The sequence below is a fragment of the Leptinotarsa decemlineata genome, unplaced genomic scaffold (assembly GCF_025532065.1).
Source record: "Leptinotarsa decemlineata unplaced genomic scaffold, Ldec_3_MD MMD2_P_RNA_scaffold_12, whole genome shotgun sequence".
NCBI lineage: Eukaryota > Metazoa > Arthropoda > Insecta > Coleoptera > Chrysomelidae > Leptinotarsa > Leptinotarsa decemlineata.
Window position 1 is genome coordinate 11170664 of NW_027412526.1, and position 14450 is coordinate 11185113.

Sequence of the window (14450 nt, forward strand, 5' to 3'; positions counted from 1 at the left end):
CCCAAGTTTCTGGGTTGCGAGAACTTATTAATTCTGCTGCTTTACCTCTGAGTTTGTTTTTGATATGTAAAATAAGTAAAATTCTTTGGTCTTGAATTGCCATGCGGTAAGCGGTATTACACGCACTTATGAACGTATTAAGAAAAATTTGATCACCGTCATATTCTGGGACAATTGAAAAAATTTCACTCAATTTATAGGGTTCAAGTGGGGGTGCACTGGGTGAAGCATTTGTGTTGGGCATTTTTGAAAATAGAACAGTACACACAAGAATAGAAATATTCAATTATATTAAAAATCGAGATGATTCTTTGTTTGTTGCTTACCAAAGGATGTCCATGGAGGATGAAATCCGGCTTCACTAGCGTTGCTCCGGCGAAGTTAGCGTGCGCTTGTTCTTCTACCGTTGAAGAGACCGTCCTGCTATGGTCCTGTGGCTTGGGGTTGTTGGTTCTTCCTTGAAGGATTAGGATCCACCACTATCGGTTAGGCTGTTCCTTGTTTCGTATAGTGTTGAAGGATCCTACCGACTGCGCCAATTTTGTTATAACTCACTTGAGAAAAATAACTTTTTAAAAATTAATATTTATTGAACAGGGGAAACAGATCTGTATCCCCAGAGTTGAGTAGTAACAGTATGACAACTAGAATACAACTAAACTATTACGCCACGCAGGACGTTTTTTATATGAAAAAATATCATGAAGTAAGCGTCTGGGTGAACAAAGAACAGTAAACGGCGCCTGGGATCTTTCTGGAACTGCGTAGGTGCCGGATGTTGATTCAGCTATGCTCTTGAGATGGTCACCTTGGAGATGAATGGTAGAGGTCAGCCATGGGCATATAACAGACATGTTCACCATTTGGTGAACTATGACGTTGCAGTTTTTGGACGGACCGAACGTTCATCGTCTCGAATTTACACGGACACGTGTAAATTCATCTGCCTAAAATTTCACTTTAGTAAATGATTGTACAGAGTCCTCATACAGAGAATCCAACTCATGCATATTGCCTTTGAAAAACAAATATAGGTCCTCATTTATTTGATGGAATTCTGATCGGAGAAACTTGACACCATGTCGATTTTCAAAAACTATTTGGATGATCTGCCTTTGGCTAACTATATCAACATCTGGTTTCAACATGATGGTGCTCCATCGAACACTACCAGACGAGTTTCAAATTATCTGACTGAAAAGTTTGGTGATAAATGAATAGGGAATAATGGGCCGGTGAGGTGGCCAGCAAGGTCTCCAGACTTAAGTGATATGGATACCATCTTATGGTGTACACTGAAAAATATAGTTTATGGTCAGAGGGAATATCAAAATATTGGGGACGGAAGATTTAGGACGAGAGAAATTAATCGTGCAGTGAATAATATTCGAAGAAGGGCACAGTTGTGTTATCATGAACAAGGCCAGCATTTTGAGCATTTGCTGTGATTTAATTTTGTCTTTAAATTCATTTGATTATTGTTATTTGTTCAAAGTTCTATTTTTATTGAAAAGGACACGATGTCTAATTTACCTCATACACACTTCATTTATGAAATTTTGATTGTTGATTCTGTCTCCGTATTTTTTCATTGTCTTTTCAAACGAACCAAACACGGTGATTTTACTATCTTCGTATCTCTCATAGTTTCCGATATCCCAATGGCGAGGATCAAATTTGTAACACCCTGTATAGATCTTATTGGGAGAGTCCAAAACAAATGTCTTTGTTCAAATTACGAATAGCGACTACAGTCCCTAGCTACTCGTGGGACTTTCATGGACAGAGATGTGAGTCTACAGAGGAGATGGATGTAGAGCTTACGACCCCAACTCTGACGTCCCTGTGAATTTTGATCAGGATCTCAACTCTCCAACTCCTGATCCAATAACTGAACCTAAGTAGCGGTTTGGTGGCGCAGCCAGGAAACGACTGAGTCGTTTCTCAAGAGCGGGGTACCTTATGAAACCGCCTTGCACTAAATTGTTGAGCGGCGTACACAGAATCTGTCTCAGGTGGAGGAATAATAAACCCCCCCCATGAGCAGGTTAGCAAACGTTTGCGCTCAAGTAATGACACACCAAACCAGAGGCGAAAAAGCATTGCACGGCTGAATCTAAGGCATCGTCAGGTGTAGCTGACGTGCAAAAACCCTCATATGGGAAGGTTGTCGCGGGTATCAAGGTGGAAATCTTGCACCTTGACTATACGACTACCTCATTAACGATGAACAGCAGAGCATAATACTTTGTGCCTGCCCCTCTGGGGACCGAATCAGGTTTTTAGAGTTCGGCAGAGCCGTACTCTTACCATCTGAACTGAAAGACCACTCACCATACAAACTGATCGGCTTCGTTAAGAAGCTGGGTTTGTTTGGTCAAGTGTTAATAGGTGTGAGCCACAATAAACCCTTGCGGGTTACGTTGGAGGGTTGAATAGATCCACTCACTTTGGACTTAACCTAACTTAACAGTCCCATTATGCGTCAATACAATACGATGCCTATGAAGAATAGAAGAACTGTCACGGATCTCACCATGATTTCAAGGTGATGAAAGGATTAATTCACTGTCCAGAGCTTTATACCAAAATTGTGTTCAATGTTAGGGGTAGAACGTTTATTGAATACTCAAAACCTTCAATGAATTTTGCAACAATATTCAATATTTTCAAATTTCTTAGGACTTTTTGGGAATTATTCCACAACGAATGTTTGAAATACAAACTAAGTAGAGAAAAGTATCTTCTGTATAATTCAGTGTTCATATAGAAGTATTTATTTCGAAAGAATTTTTTTCTTTCGTGTAATTCAATGTTTATATGAAAGTAGCTGTTTCAGGAGGACTTTCTTTCAGTTTGTGTCTGAAAGTTATGTCTTTGCATGATCTACACATCCATGTATAGAGTTACTTATTTTCAAATTGATTACTTCCTTCCTTTCTTTGGAAGATTCCCTCACACTTTTTTTGTATCAAGATGGAGTAGTAGAAAGCCAAAAACTTTCTTTCCCAAAAATTAATCACTCCTAAAAATATAACTCCTTCAATTCTTAGGACTGTTTTAAATGCAGGATGAAAAAAATCATCATTGATAAATTGTGATAATTTTTAAGTCTCTTTAACTTTAATAATAATTATGTTTGTTATTATTTTTTTCTCAAAGCCTACTCAAACTGAAATTAATAGAATTAATAGAATTAACAAACAGTTAAAATATTTATTTGATAAATTCATATTGTAGATATAAAATACAGAGAAAACACGAAAATACCATTCACTGAAATTCAATAAACCTTACTTTGTATTCATATTTCAGTATGTTGAAAAAAATTCTTTATATATTTGGATTTTTGAATTGTTCAAGGGTTATATTACGAGTGCATCAAGTTTTTGACCATCTTTATATAAACTGATTAAATTTTTCTCCATCGCTATTATGCATATTAGTGATTCAAAAATCCATTGTCTAAAATTATTGACAGATTATCTCAAGACGATTGTGGATACAGAAAATAAAAACCTTTTGATGAGTAATTTGATAATGCTCTCATTAGTTGATAGAAAATATTTTTCTGCACGAACATCATCGGTTTCATGTCTAGACACCAGGACGACCTTTTGTTTATGAGAGATATGAGATATTTTTAGGTAACAATTCAGATTAGATGTTTGAGGTGTTGAAATAACGGTTTGGTGTTGGGAAAGAAACTCCAGTAATATTCATTACCACACCAAAGGTTCCAAACAGATAGACTTATAGATTCATAGACTTTATACAGCGTGTCTTCAATCGGGACTACCGTTGACCTTGAATGATACCCTAAATAGTTACTCTGCCCTCTATCTCAAAAATGGTTCAACATATATAAATATTTTTTCAAATTGAGGTTGTAGAGAATTCAATTCTCTACAATATTTACAATCAATACAAATATCATAAAACCCATAGAAAACGAGATGTTTGCAAAAAATCGTTTTTTATCTTTGACCTTGGATATCGGTAGTCGCGGTCATCCTATGTTAGGTAAGTTTCGAGACAAGTTTAAGGTGTCAAAATGAAGATTTATACAAGTTTATAGCTGACTACTCGTATCTCCGATTCCGAGATACTTGCCTTATTTTGACTAATATGACTGGATTAATTTGAATAGCTGTTTATATACTGGCTGCACTCTCTAATTACCTAACAAATCCATTAGAATCGATATTGAAATCCGAGGAAAAAGGTTGGATAACTTTTATAATCCAATAAATTAATTGAATTAGGAAGCAATAAAAGATTCCGATTTCCGTGAAACAAATCGAAATGTTACACTTCAAAACAATACACGATAAATAAATTTAAAGGAGAAACATTGTTTTGATAATATTTTAGGTGTAATATTATTATTTGTTTTCTCAATTTTTCAAATGATTGCATTTTGTTAAATATCAATGAAATAATTGAAACTAGAGTCCAAAATATAGCGTTCTTAATCCAACACTAGACAGCGCTGTTTTGTCTTGCCGCAGGTGTCATCAGTGGTACTAAGCTGAACCTCCAAGGCGATGACGTATTCTTGGTTCAGCCTAACACCACGAGTGATACCTATACCGGCAAAAATATTGGCCGAACAAATGCAGAATGCTGTCATTCTTGGTTCATTGTTTTTGTTTGAGGCGCATGATTCTCGGACACAATGATCACTCACCTCACGGAGATTCACATTACAGATTTATTTATTTATCCAGATGTCTATTTATGAGATATAAATGAGCACCAGTAAACGTTTTCGCAAAAAACAGGCCACATCAAAATAATCTTTGTGATGATATACACTATGCATAGAATATGCAATATACAGGATGTTTCATAACTAGATGCTGATTCTGATGGAAGATGTAATGAAAAAATAATGTGGTTGGATTGCGGGTTTTGCCGTAGTCTTCTTTGGTTATAATCTCTTCTTGACGTATCAACTGAAAAACACCACTGAAGATGACTGTCGCAGTTGAAACGTTTGGAGAGTTTAATCAAAAAAGGCCACGGCAAAATCCGAAAACCAACCAAAACAAAAAAAAGGTAAATATTCGTTTTGAGAGCATCCGGTGATTTTGAAAAAATTTTTGAATGTACTTACGTATTTTGATGCGTAGATTATGAATCCGAAAGAAAAAAGCGATGCTCTCCCTTATTTACAAAGTTCCGACCCTTCAAAGTTCAGAAAAGAGCAACTTTTCAGCCTTTTTTCACAAGATAAACTATTTAAAAACACCAGCATTTATTCACTAGGTCACCTTTACACCTTATTCCTTCTCAATTGGCACTTTTCAATTCAACACTCAACATTTTTCTTATAAAAAACTTAATTTAAAAACGAATGCTTCTTCTGGTGACATTTTTCTATTTCTAGGTTAGTTACTAGTGACATTTCAGAAAAAAGCGGTTGGTATTTGCCGCCGCCTAATATTTCAAATTCGTAATACACCACCAAAAACCAATTTACGATCTAAAGAATGAAGGAAAAAAACATTTGAATTACTTTAGGAATATTTACAGCATCAGTCGTACCAACTATGCCATTAACCGTAAAAACGTAAAATACAGAGATAGACAAACTAAAAAGTAGCTCCGTACAATTTTTAACATTTTTTGGAGAAATGTTGATAGTGAATGTTGAAGTGAAAAGTGTCAAGGAAGGAGGAATAAGGCGTAAAGGTGACCTAGTGAATAAATGCTTGTGTTTTCAAATAGTTTATCTTGTAAAAAAGAAGGCTGAAAAGATGCCCTTTTCTGAACTTCAAAGGGCCGTAACTTTGTAAATAAGGGAGAGAGCACACTCAAAAATTTTTTCAAAATCTCCGGGTTCCCTCTAAACAAACATTTACCAAAAATAATATCTTTCATAATATCTCTGAATCGGTTTTGGGCCTTTTTTTCATTTTTAGTAATGCAAAGTACGCATAAAAATAAATTTTTTCGTTGGTGAAGAATCTCTTAATGTTCACCAGTGGCATGCCTGTTATTATGCCCTGCTACATTTTTTATCAAATCATGATAAGTCACTGTCCTTTTGCCAAATAAATATTATTTCAATAATTCTGTCTGTCTGTTTTTCCGTTAATCAGCTGTCGCCTCCATACGAACGACAATTCTCGGAAGTTGAGAAACTTGTGCGAGCTAAGGACTAACGAGGTCTTACCTTTTAACGTGTGATTCCAAACACGGTTGCAGAATCATCCCAGTTTCAACCAGATAAATTCTCTCGAGAAAAATATCTGGTCGAGGCGGGAATCGAACCCACGACCTTCCGATCGTGAGTCGGGCACCTTTTATCTTGTAAAAAATATGGGTTCTTGCCTTTTTTTCGTTCGCCAAACGGTTTTTGGGGTAGAAAATAAAATGCATTAATTTGCTTGTCCCTATGCGAAATCAGCCGTTGAAGTGTAGTAGGGTTATTTTGTGGGCTAGATACATACAGTGCATTTCTTTAATGCCCCCCCTTTCATTTTTTGAACGGGTCAATTCAAAAAATTCAAATTTGAAATAATGAAATCAATGCATGAATACTTTATTTTGAAGTAAAATTAACAGATGAAACTTTTAAGATGGCGACTGGGCGCCATCTGGGAAAAAAAATTAAATGGAAAGGAGAGTCCTGTGATACATCATTTTGAAGCTCCTGACGAATACTTCACAACCCTAGAATATGAAGTCAATATCTTCACCTGCTACAAAATAGCGGAACTTTTAATAATTGCCTGAATACATTGACATTTAACTACATAATATGAGGTAATAACCTTGGGGTCAGTTCAGAAGATGCTCGAAATGGTTGCCATGAACTTTTTGACAGCCTATCCGATATTTCACGCCGAACATTTTCGAAAACAGTAACGTCAATATCTCTAAAAATATTTGTTATTTCCTGCCATATATCCAATATTGAAGCAGGTTCAGTTTCGTTCACCTTTTGCTTCAAATAGCCCCATAAAAAAAGTCCAAATGTGTCAAATCTGGCAAGCGGGCTGGCCATTCTGTAGGACCTCGACGGCCAATCCAACGACCGGGAAAAGTAGTATCCAAATAGTTTCTTACTTGTCTGCAGTAATGTGGTGGTGCTCTATCTTGTTGGAATACGATATCCATATCGAATTCATTTAGATTCGCTTCGACGATTTCAGTGATGAGAGGGTCAACAGTAGTTTCCAGCATATTCAAATACAGTTTCCCTGGTAAATTTTGATCAATAAATAGAGGTCCTACAATATGGTTTCCCAATATTCCTGCCCAAACGTTAATTTTTTCTGGATATTGGATATGTGTTTCCCGGAAAACGTGATGTTCATTGTCGTACAGACATTTTTTGACGTTTTTATAAATAAAAAATAACTTAACAAACTTTATCGGGTTGTTGGAATCGCCATATGGCGGGTAAAAAGGAATATTTCTAGAAATATCGATAAGTGTTTGTCTTCATGAAATTATTAAATGTTTCGCCATTTTGTAGTAGGTGAAGATATTGACTTCATATTCTAGGGTTGTGAAGTATTCGTCAGGAGCTTCAGAATGATGTGTCACAAGATCCCCTTTTCTATTTAATTTTTTTCCCAGATGGTGCCCAATCGCCATTTTGAAAGTATCATCTCTTAATTTCACTTTAAAATAAAGTATTCATGCATTAATTTGATTATCCCAAATTTCAATTTTTTCAGTAGATCCGTTCAAAAAATAAAAGGGAGGAAAAGTTAAAGAAATGCACTGTATAGAGTGATAATTTCGTTGTTACCAATATAGACAATTTTGAAACTTCTCTAATTAGCTACGTGTTATTATATACGTCATAAAACTTGTTTTTGAAAAAAAACATGGTGAATTTTACAAATATCGAATTAGCAAACATGCATTACGAGGGTAGCCCCAGAAGTACCAATCCTGACATTGAGATGCCGGTAGTTGTTTGAAAAATATCATTGTATTAGAGAGTACACAATCTATAAAGCATATGTTTCAAGTTTGAAGACACTGAAGCTGGTGCCAGCGTTTTCTCCAATCCTCGAAGCACTTCTGATATGCACTTTTTGGTACGGCCTTGAGCTCTCTCACTGAATCAGGTCGGGAACAGACTAGACAGTTAAGTAAGTCTCTAGTTTTTAATTGTATAAGATCGAATCTCACAGGGTAGTTGATTATAATGTTTGGGTGCATTATACAAGAAGCAGCGGGTGAATATGTAAGATTTGTGTTAGTATGATTGTGCCAAACTTTAACATTATGTGATTAACTTTTTTTCAAGGACAAAACACAAGACACAACAATCCTCAAGACGCTCTGAGAGGGGTGCCTGTGCGAAAGACGCGATTCACGTTGGATATCAATCACTGGAGAACAAATTCATTTGGAAAAACGTTTTCAGGAAGTTTATTCCACATGAACGCAGTTCTCCAGATGGAAGAGTTCTTAAACAGTTAAGTTCAAGGTGTACTGAGTTGAACCTCGAAACGACACAGCCACAGTCCGTCGCGTATTACTGATATGTACCGCTCTTGGTGGAATCATTAATGGCATTAATGGCATTTTCAACTCCTTCGAAAATATCTGCCCCAGTTCTCGTACCGTGAATACTATCAATATCAAGAAGTTCTTCATACACTTCATAGCTTTTACCTACTCCGCGAATAAAAATCAACACCTGAGCAGTATCTGACACATCCGTTGACTCATCCAATGCTAGAGAAAACCACTAATGATGTCCATTTTTGTCAGACAGTTGAGATGATATATTTTCTGCGATATCTTGCACCCCCCGAACCACGGTGTTTGCTGACGAACTGACACTTTTAAATAAATTTACCTTTTCGGGGCATATTTCTTCGGCTACTGCAATCAAGCATTCTTTTATCATTTCTCCATTGGTGAATGGTTTGCCACGTTTTCTGATTTCAAGAGCCACACGAAAGTTGGCGCGAGTTGCAGACTCTTGTTCAGTATTCGCTTTGGTAAACAAAGATTGCTGCGATTTGAGTCCGCGTTTCAAAGCTTCAAATTTTTCCTTCCGCAAACTTCCTGTATACTTGGAGTAACTTTGAAGATGTTTCGATTCATAGTGTCATTTACTGTTATAGTCTTTTTGAACAGCTATGGTTTCATAACAAATTAAACATAGCGCCTTATTACTGGACTCAATCACAAAATACTGAAAGTTCCATTTTTCTTGGAACATTCTGCATTCATTGTCAATTTTTCGCTTCTTTTCCATACTAACGAATCACAGATAAAAACAATAAGTCAAATCAAAATACTTTTATTGACGGGTGTTACTTTATTTCACAATAGACAGTTTCGCTTCCTTCGCCTTTTCTACGCAGACTAACTCGCAGTTGCGCCGCTAGCCTTTTTATATGCAATTATTACTGCCATCTCGAGGTGATCGGAATACACTAGCTAGAACCAGAACTTTCTCGAACCAACGCGGTAATTCCAAATATTTAATTACGCCTAATGCCACCTAGCGTGTAGCTGGAAAAGATAGTACATAGTACCACTACTCGCCACTAGATGTCGTTAAGTGTCACAATAATAATTGAAATGCAAAAAAAGCGTAAGTATGCTTAGGTCACGCACTTTGCGACTATCCTAGTCTAGAAATATAGTTAAGGGCAGAAATTGGCCCTTGGAACAAACTGAAAAATTCATTATGGCCCGAAGGATTCAAAGTTTGGAGACCCCTGTTCTAGACTATCAAGGTTGCAAGTGATGTTCGTTTCTCCAATCAGGTGGAAGACTCTTTTCTGGATTTAATCCAGCAACTTCAGGGTATGTTTGGGGGCAGAGCTCCATATATGAGAACAATAATCCAAAGAAGGTCTGATCTGAGCTTTATAAAGCATCGAAAGTTGCTGAGGTGTGTACAGTTTTCTGGTTCGGAACAGTGTTCCAAGCTTTTGAGAAGCAGCCTTTGCAATTCCAGCGACAACAAACTTAATCGAGGCAGAAAGCGGAATTGTCTGTCCTGATATTATCATATCCGGTTCGTAGACATTTTTCTTTTTGGAGAAAACTGATGCCTGGGTTTTTGTAGCATTGAATTGAACCTGGTTACTTTCACCCCAATTGGAAATCACCTCTAGATCCCCATTAAAATATGCAACCTCTTGCTGCCGTTGAAGATGTGTATCCACAGCCGATGTCCTGGAATCGAAATGACAAGACAAGTGTTCTGTCATCAACAAAGCAATATATTGGATTCTTGTTTTTTTCCAATAAGTCGTTGATATACAATAGAAAGAGGATTGGAGACAATATGGATCCCCGGGGAACACCAGCGTTGATGGTGAAAGTATTAGAGAGATATCTATCGACGGCCACTTGCAGGGACTGAACAGATGTAGGATCAAGAAGCGAAAAAGAGAAATATAATTGCGTGTCGTCGGCATAGTCATTTATATTGAATTTTTTTTACAAACAGATAAAAATCACAGATATCATTTTGTAATCAGTCGAAACGTTCAAGTTGAGTGACTCAATATGAGGATGAAATATGTATATTTTTTCGAATGATTCTGGGTTTTTGGAAGAGGTACTTTGTTTGAAGGTGATTGACAATGTTTCGTGATGAATTTCACTAGTTCGGACTTCCAATCATTTCTTCTTCAAATCATTTTATATAGTAGACAATGGAAGAGATACTTTTTTGCGCACTGATAGAAAAAAATAACATCCATACCTGTCCGTCTTGATTAACACAAATAGTTGAACATCCAATAGCTTGTCTAATAGATGGTTCTGTTCCCTGAGCGCGAAGAATTATATCGTCCATGTGAAGCAGAAACAGCTGAAACAACAAAAAGAATTTGTTAATCGAAATGTATTTAAAAATGGGTTTGATTATCCGAATGGCATATTTGCTCGAAGCATTCAATACTCCTTTGCGGTTTATCGGTAACCATGAGAATTATTTTTCAATTTCAATAAACATTTGTTAGGAGACCTTCGAGTATATCATATAGAGGAAATCAATCTACTTATATTAAAATCACCATAAAGCGGAACCGAACAAGATTGCGGAATAATTGAGCAATTATTTTACCCCACTCTTCATATGTGTGAAAAGAAAATAGACAAGTGTTTATGTTGTGTCACTAAAATTGGTAAAAAATTAGTGCATTTTATTTTTGAAGGAATCGCCTTCTATTTTTGGAAAAAAAAAACGTTTTGGCTTTCTACTTCTCCAGCTTTATCCAGAAAATGTGGGAATCTTTCAAAGGAAGGAAGCAATTAGATATCATTCAAAGTATTGCTACACAATACAGGTCGTTTCTTTCATCACGGGAGGGTGAGTGTAAGTCCACAGCACTTAGTCCACATGTGACCCATTGTACATCCTCCTGAGGAGTTGCCCTTCTAAGTCATCGTCCATCCTGTCCTTTTCAGGAAGGTGGACAGGTCACTGGGAGACATCTCCTTTATACCGGCAGGTGTAGGCCAAGACTCGCCGAACACACACTCTCTTATTGACGATAACTCCGGGCACTCGCATAGGACATGCCTGACAGTCTTATCTTCCTGTTCACATATCCTGCATAGAGGTGTGTCCACTAGCCCCATATTATAGAGGTGTTTCCTTAGTTGACAGTGGCCAGTCGGAAATCCTTCGGCGCCTGCTTCCCAGGGTCGCTCAAGGTGATCCTGGCAAGATCACATCTTTTGATTCCATCCCATATCTTTAAGAATTCAGCATGGATGTAACATTTGGCTAGTTCCGCAATTGTCGAAGTCATCAGGCCGTAGATGCCACTGAGTCCTAAAATTCTTAGTCTAGCCGCTTCCTTGGCTAAAGAGTCAGCAATGCGATTCCCTTTACTTCTGTCGAGACCTTTAACCCACCTCAGGATAATGTTATTATCTACCGAGGCTTTGGCTAAATCTTGGTGACACTCTAGTACTAGCCCTGAGGTTATACGTTGTTTGTTCAAGGCTAATAGGACTTGTCTGCTGTCAGTGCAGATTCTTATGTTTTTGCCAGAAATTCCTTTCTTGGTTATTTTTTTTGTGGCGATTGAGATTCCTGTTTGGACCACGCTGGTACTTCTTTCCATTCCTCATTTAATTCTTAGGTTTAGTGATCTGGAGTATACTCCACACCTTGAGCCTTCTTTGGTTTTTGAGCCGTCTGTATAAATCCAAATTGCATTTGTATCATCTGACTCCATGTTCTGCTTAATTTGTATTTTGTAGGTTTTATTAAACACTAACCTGGGTTCAACTGCATCGCTTGTTGCCTGCAGCAGAGGTTGCGCAGTAAGCGCTTCCCGCCATAGGCCCAGCCTCAATTGACCATGGCCATTAACGCAACCTCCTTAACGTACATATCAAAATACATCACACTCGTCATTAATTCCATTGCCGCGGTTGGTGTTGTTCTCATGGCTCTTGTGATGTTTAAACAAGCCAGTCGCTGTATTTGATATCATTTTCAAATGGCCGTTGCTTGTAGAACTTTCGGTCCCCATGCAATGGCTCCATACGTTAACATAGGTCTTATTATTGCAGTGTAGATCCAGGTGATCACACGGGGTGAAAGACCCCATGCGCGTCCCACTGTCCTCCGACATTGCTCATAAGCCACGTATTCTCTTTTTGCTCTACTCTGTAGATGAGAGTTCCATGTTAGCTTCCTGTCGAGAATAGTACCAAGGTATTTTACCTCTTCAGAGAAGTTCAGTTTGCTTTTGAAGATTTCGAGAGGTGTTAAGCCCGTTAAACATTTTTGCCTGGTGAAAAGGACCACCTCAGTCTTCTTGGGATTGATCGACAGTGAGTGTTCCTTACACTATGTTTCTATTAATTTGAGCCCATCCTGCGCTCTATCGCAAAGTGTGTTTACAAATTCGCCGGTCTGCAAGATAACTATGTCATCTCCGTATGCAATTGTGTAGAATCCATTTTTGTTAATGTGATTGATCAGGGTATCCAGAACTATGTTCCAGAGAAGGGGTGATAAGACCTCTCCCTGTGGACATCCCCTCATGACTTGTCCTTTCACTGTGATGTCTTCTACATTAATACTTATTGCTTTACTAGAGAGCATCTTGAATATCCATTCTCCTACTACCAGGGGTACATTCCTGGAGTGTAGTTGCTGGGTAATTGTTGGAAAGGTTGTTTTATCAAACGCTCCCTCGATATCTTTGAATATACCCAGGGTGGATTCTTTGTTGTCCAATGATCTCTCGATTCTGCCAACCACATGGTGAAGGGCCGAATCAGTACACCTTCCCGGAGTATATGCATGCTGATTTGGATGAAGTGGGTTGTGAACTAATACCTCATCTTTTATGTACCGCTCAAATAGCCTCTCCATGGTTTTTGAGAAAAACGATGTGAGACTAATTGGTCGGAATGCTTTTGGTAGGGTGTAGTCCATCCTACCTGGTTCGGGTATAAATACTACTCTTACTTCTCTTCACTTACTGGGAATATACCTCAGAGCTAGAGAGGCTCTGAATATTTCAACCAGGTACGGCATAAGAGTGTGCAGTCCCCACTGAAGTAAGGCTGGTCTTATACCGTCAGGTCCTGGTGACTTGAAGGGGGAAAAGCCCGATATAGCTCATCTCATTTTGTCCTCATCAATTACTGCACTAGCAGATTCCCAGTCGTATTGTGAGGGTGTTGTTGGTACACCCGTCCAGTTCGTCGTTCCCGGAAAGACAGAACCTGGGTAGTGAGTTTCCATAAGAATCTCAGGACTCTCCTGGAGGTTGGCGGCTTTGTCGCCATTTACCCTAGTCAGGATGATGATGGTCATTTGAGAGTGCCTTCTGTAGCCTAGAAGCTAGTGGGAAGTCTTCGACTGCTTCACAATAGGCTCTTCAGGCTTCTCTTTGCTTTCGTTTGCCGACTTTTTTGAACTCTCTGAGGTGGGCTTGATATACCCCAGTCCTCTTCGAGTCTTGTACGTTTTGCCTTGTTAAAGGTCTTCCTTGCTGTCTTCCTGAGATGTTCAAATTCAGGGTACCAACATGTGTTGGTTTTGCCATCTGTTTGAACCATCCTCATCGGACAGGATTCCTTGTAGGCAATGTCTATTTTGTTGTGGATAGATACCGTGTACCTTTCCAGTTCTTAATTGTTGCCAGGAGTCAGGCTCTGTTTCTCGCAGAGCTCCTTTCAAGAGTCGATTGTAGAGAGCTACATCCGTTCTCTTCGGGTCACGGGATTTCACAATGATACTGAGATTCTGGTTCACCGTATAGGTCAGCCAGCGGTGGTCTGACATTGAAATATGGTCCGAAACTTGCCAGTCTTGGATTTTGTTTGATATTGATCATGTGGTATATTCTAAACCGTAACAGATACGAAGACGATTAAATGGGAAAAAAGGTTACTGTCATCGGGAACAATACAATGGTCGAAGAAAATTTACGGGGACTCGCCCTGTTTTTCGTTTTTTCTCGAATGGAATTGTT

At 38.1% G+C, this 14450-nt stretch overlaps 1 protein-coding gene across 2 annotated transcripts in view; it reads right to left on the reverse strand.

The window, feature by feature from the left end:
* tan (C45 family peptidase tan) overlaps positions 1 to 14450 on the reverse strand; it is a 105712-nt gene that overhangs the window by 45948 nt on the left and 45314 nt on the right. For both annotated transcript variants that reach the window (XR_012465198.1, XM_074174071.1), the window contains exon 3: positions 10706 to 10813. Coding sequence is in view for 1 of the 2 variants with exons in the window: in XM_074174071.1 (XP_074030172.1) it covers positions 10706 to 10813 (108 nt within the window). In the remaining variant the exon portion in view is untranslated. The remainder of the gene's footprint in view (positions 1 to 10705; positions 10814 to 14450) is intronic.